This window comes from Penaeus japonicus, unplaced genomic scaffold (genome assembly GCF_977035675.1).
Source record: "Penaeus japonicus unplaced genomic scaffold, GWHDUDI00000001_assembly GWHDUDI00000016, whole genome shotgun sequence".
In the NCBI taxonomy this organism is placed as follows: Eukaryota; Metazoa; Arthropoda; class Malacostraca; order Decapoda; family Penaeidae; genus Penaeus; species Penaeus japonicus.
In genome coordinates, this window is record NW_028234418.1 from 15,389,936 (window position 1) to 15,391,149 (window position 1,214).

At 36.2% G+C, this 1,214-nt stretch overlaps 1 protein-coding gene across 2 annotated transcripts in view; it reads right to left on the minus strand.

Annotated features, from left to right (window-relative positions):
- Window positions 1-564: 564 nt before the first annotated feature.
- Window positions 565-1,214, minus strand: part of LOC122253702 (obg-like ATPase 1) — a 57,264-nt gene continuing 56,614 nt past the window's right edge. For both annotated transcript variants that reach the window (XM_043016977.2, XM_086545210.1), the window contains exon 11: window positions 565-788. In XM_043016977.2, the coding sequence (XP_042872911.1) occupies window positions 690-788 (99 nt within the window). In that variant the 3' untranslated portion in view covers window positions 565-689. The remainder of the gene's footprint in view (window positions 789-1,214) is intronic.

Below are 1,214 nucleotides of genomic sequence, written 5' to 3' on the forward strand. Positions count from 1 at the left end.
AAAAAATTCAATGCCGAAGAATGGTATTTTGTATAATTTTCACCATAACGTTGATAATGTTCAGCCATTAATAAACAAAACTAATTATAAAATATGGAATACTTTGTCTTGAAAGAAAATAACAAAATAAAAATAAAACATATCTATCCTATTTGGAGTATTTCAGGTATTTCAAGTCTTGTATGAGTTCTGAAATATTTTTTCCAAGTAATAATATGATCAAACATTAACCAATCAATTAGTTGAACCTGGCTACAGCATAACTCTGTTTTTTATTCTGAAGCTCCATTGGTTTGTGCAAAGTATGGAGTACTACATCAGCTCTACCCTACTTATGCAATTAGTCCTGGTGTGCTGGGGGTTGGAATGATTGAGTCTTCTCAGCATATGTCCAATTATCATGTATGGTCTTACGGCTCTAACCCAAAAGCAAAATATTGGAAAGTAACAAAAATAAAAATAAAAATGACATACAAAACCAAATAGCTTTTCACATCAACCTCAGTACTGGAGGGATATTTCACCAGGTTCCTTTTGAAAATACTAAAGGATAATAAAAGTCAATTTCCATCCAGATATGGGGGGCAGGGGAGTTTACTGGTTAACTTGGGACATCACAGATGAGTGCATATAAACACTGTGGTAATGTGGACATAAAAGTACACCAGAATCACTAGCATCAACCATTCTCACTTCTTCTTCAGTCCACCAGTGTTGAACTTGAAGAATATGATGTCACCGTCCTCGACTACATATGTGCGTCCTCTTTGGTGGTACTTGCCAGCAGCCTGGAAGAAAATCAAATGCATTATTAGTGCCTATATTCTGCTTGCAAAAATATGATTCAACTCTGACAATCATTATTTTCTATAACTTTAACAAGAAAAAATCTTTGATCATCTTATGACTGATGGCTATTAACCCACACAGGACGGGTGGTACAGCATGTGTACCGCGCATTCAAAAGCCCAGTTGCCGGGCGGCACAGTATTGTGCCAGCTATTCAATTGATTTAGGCCTAATAATTCGAACGCCCCGGCATTTGGACATTCTAGGCTAGAAATCCCCCGTCGGGAATGGGTTAAGAATATGAAGCAAACTTTTACATGTCAAACTATGTATCACTCAAAAACTCTCTCTCTCTCATTCTCTGTGTCTTATACACATTCTCTTTCTCACATGTAATTCTAAAAAATAACCTTTGCATTTAATCC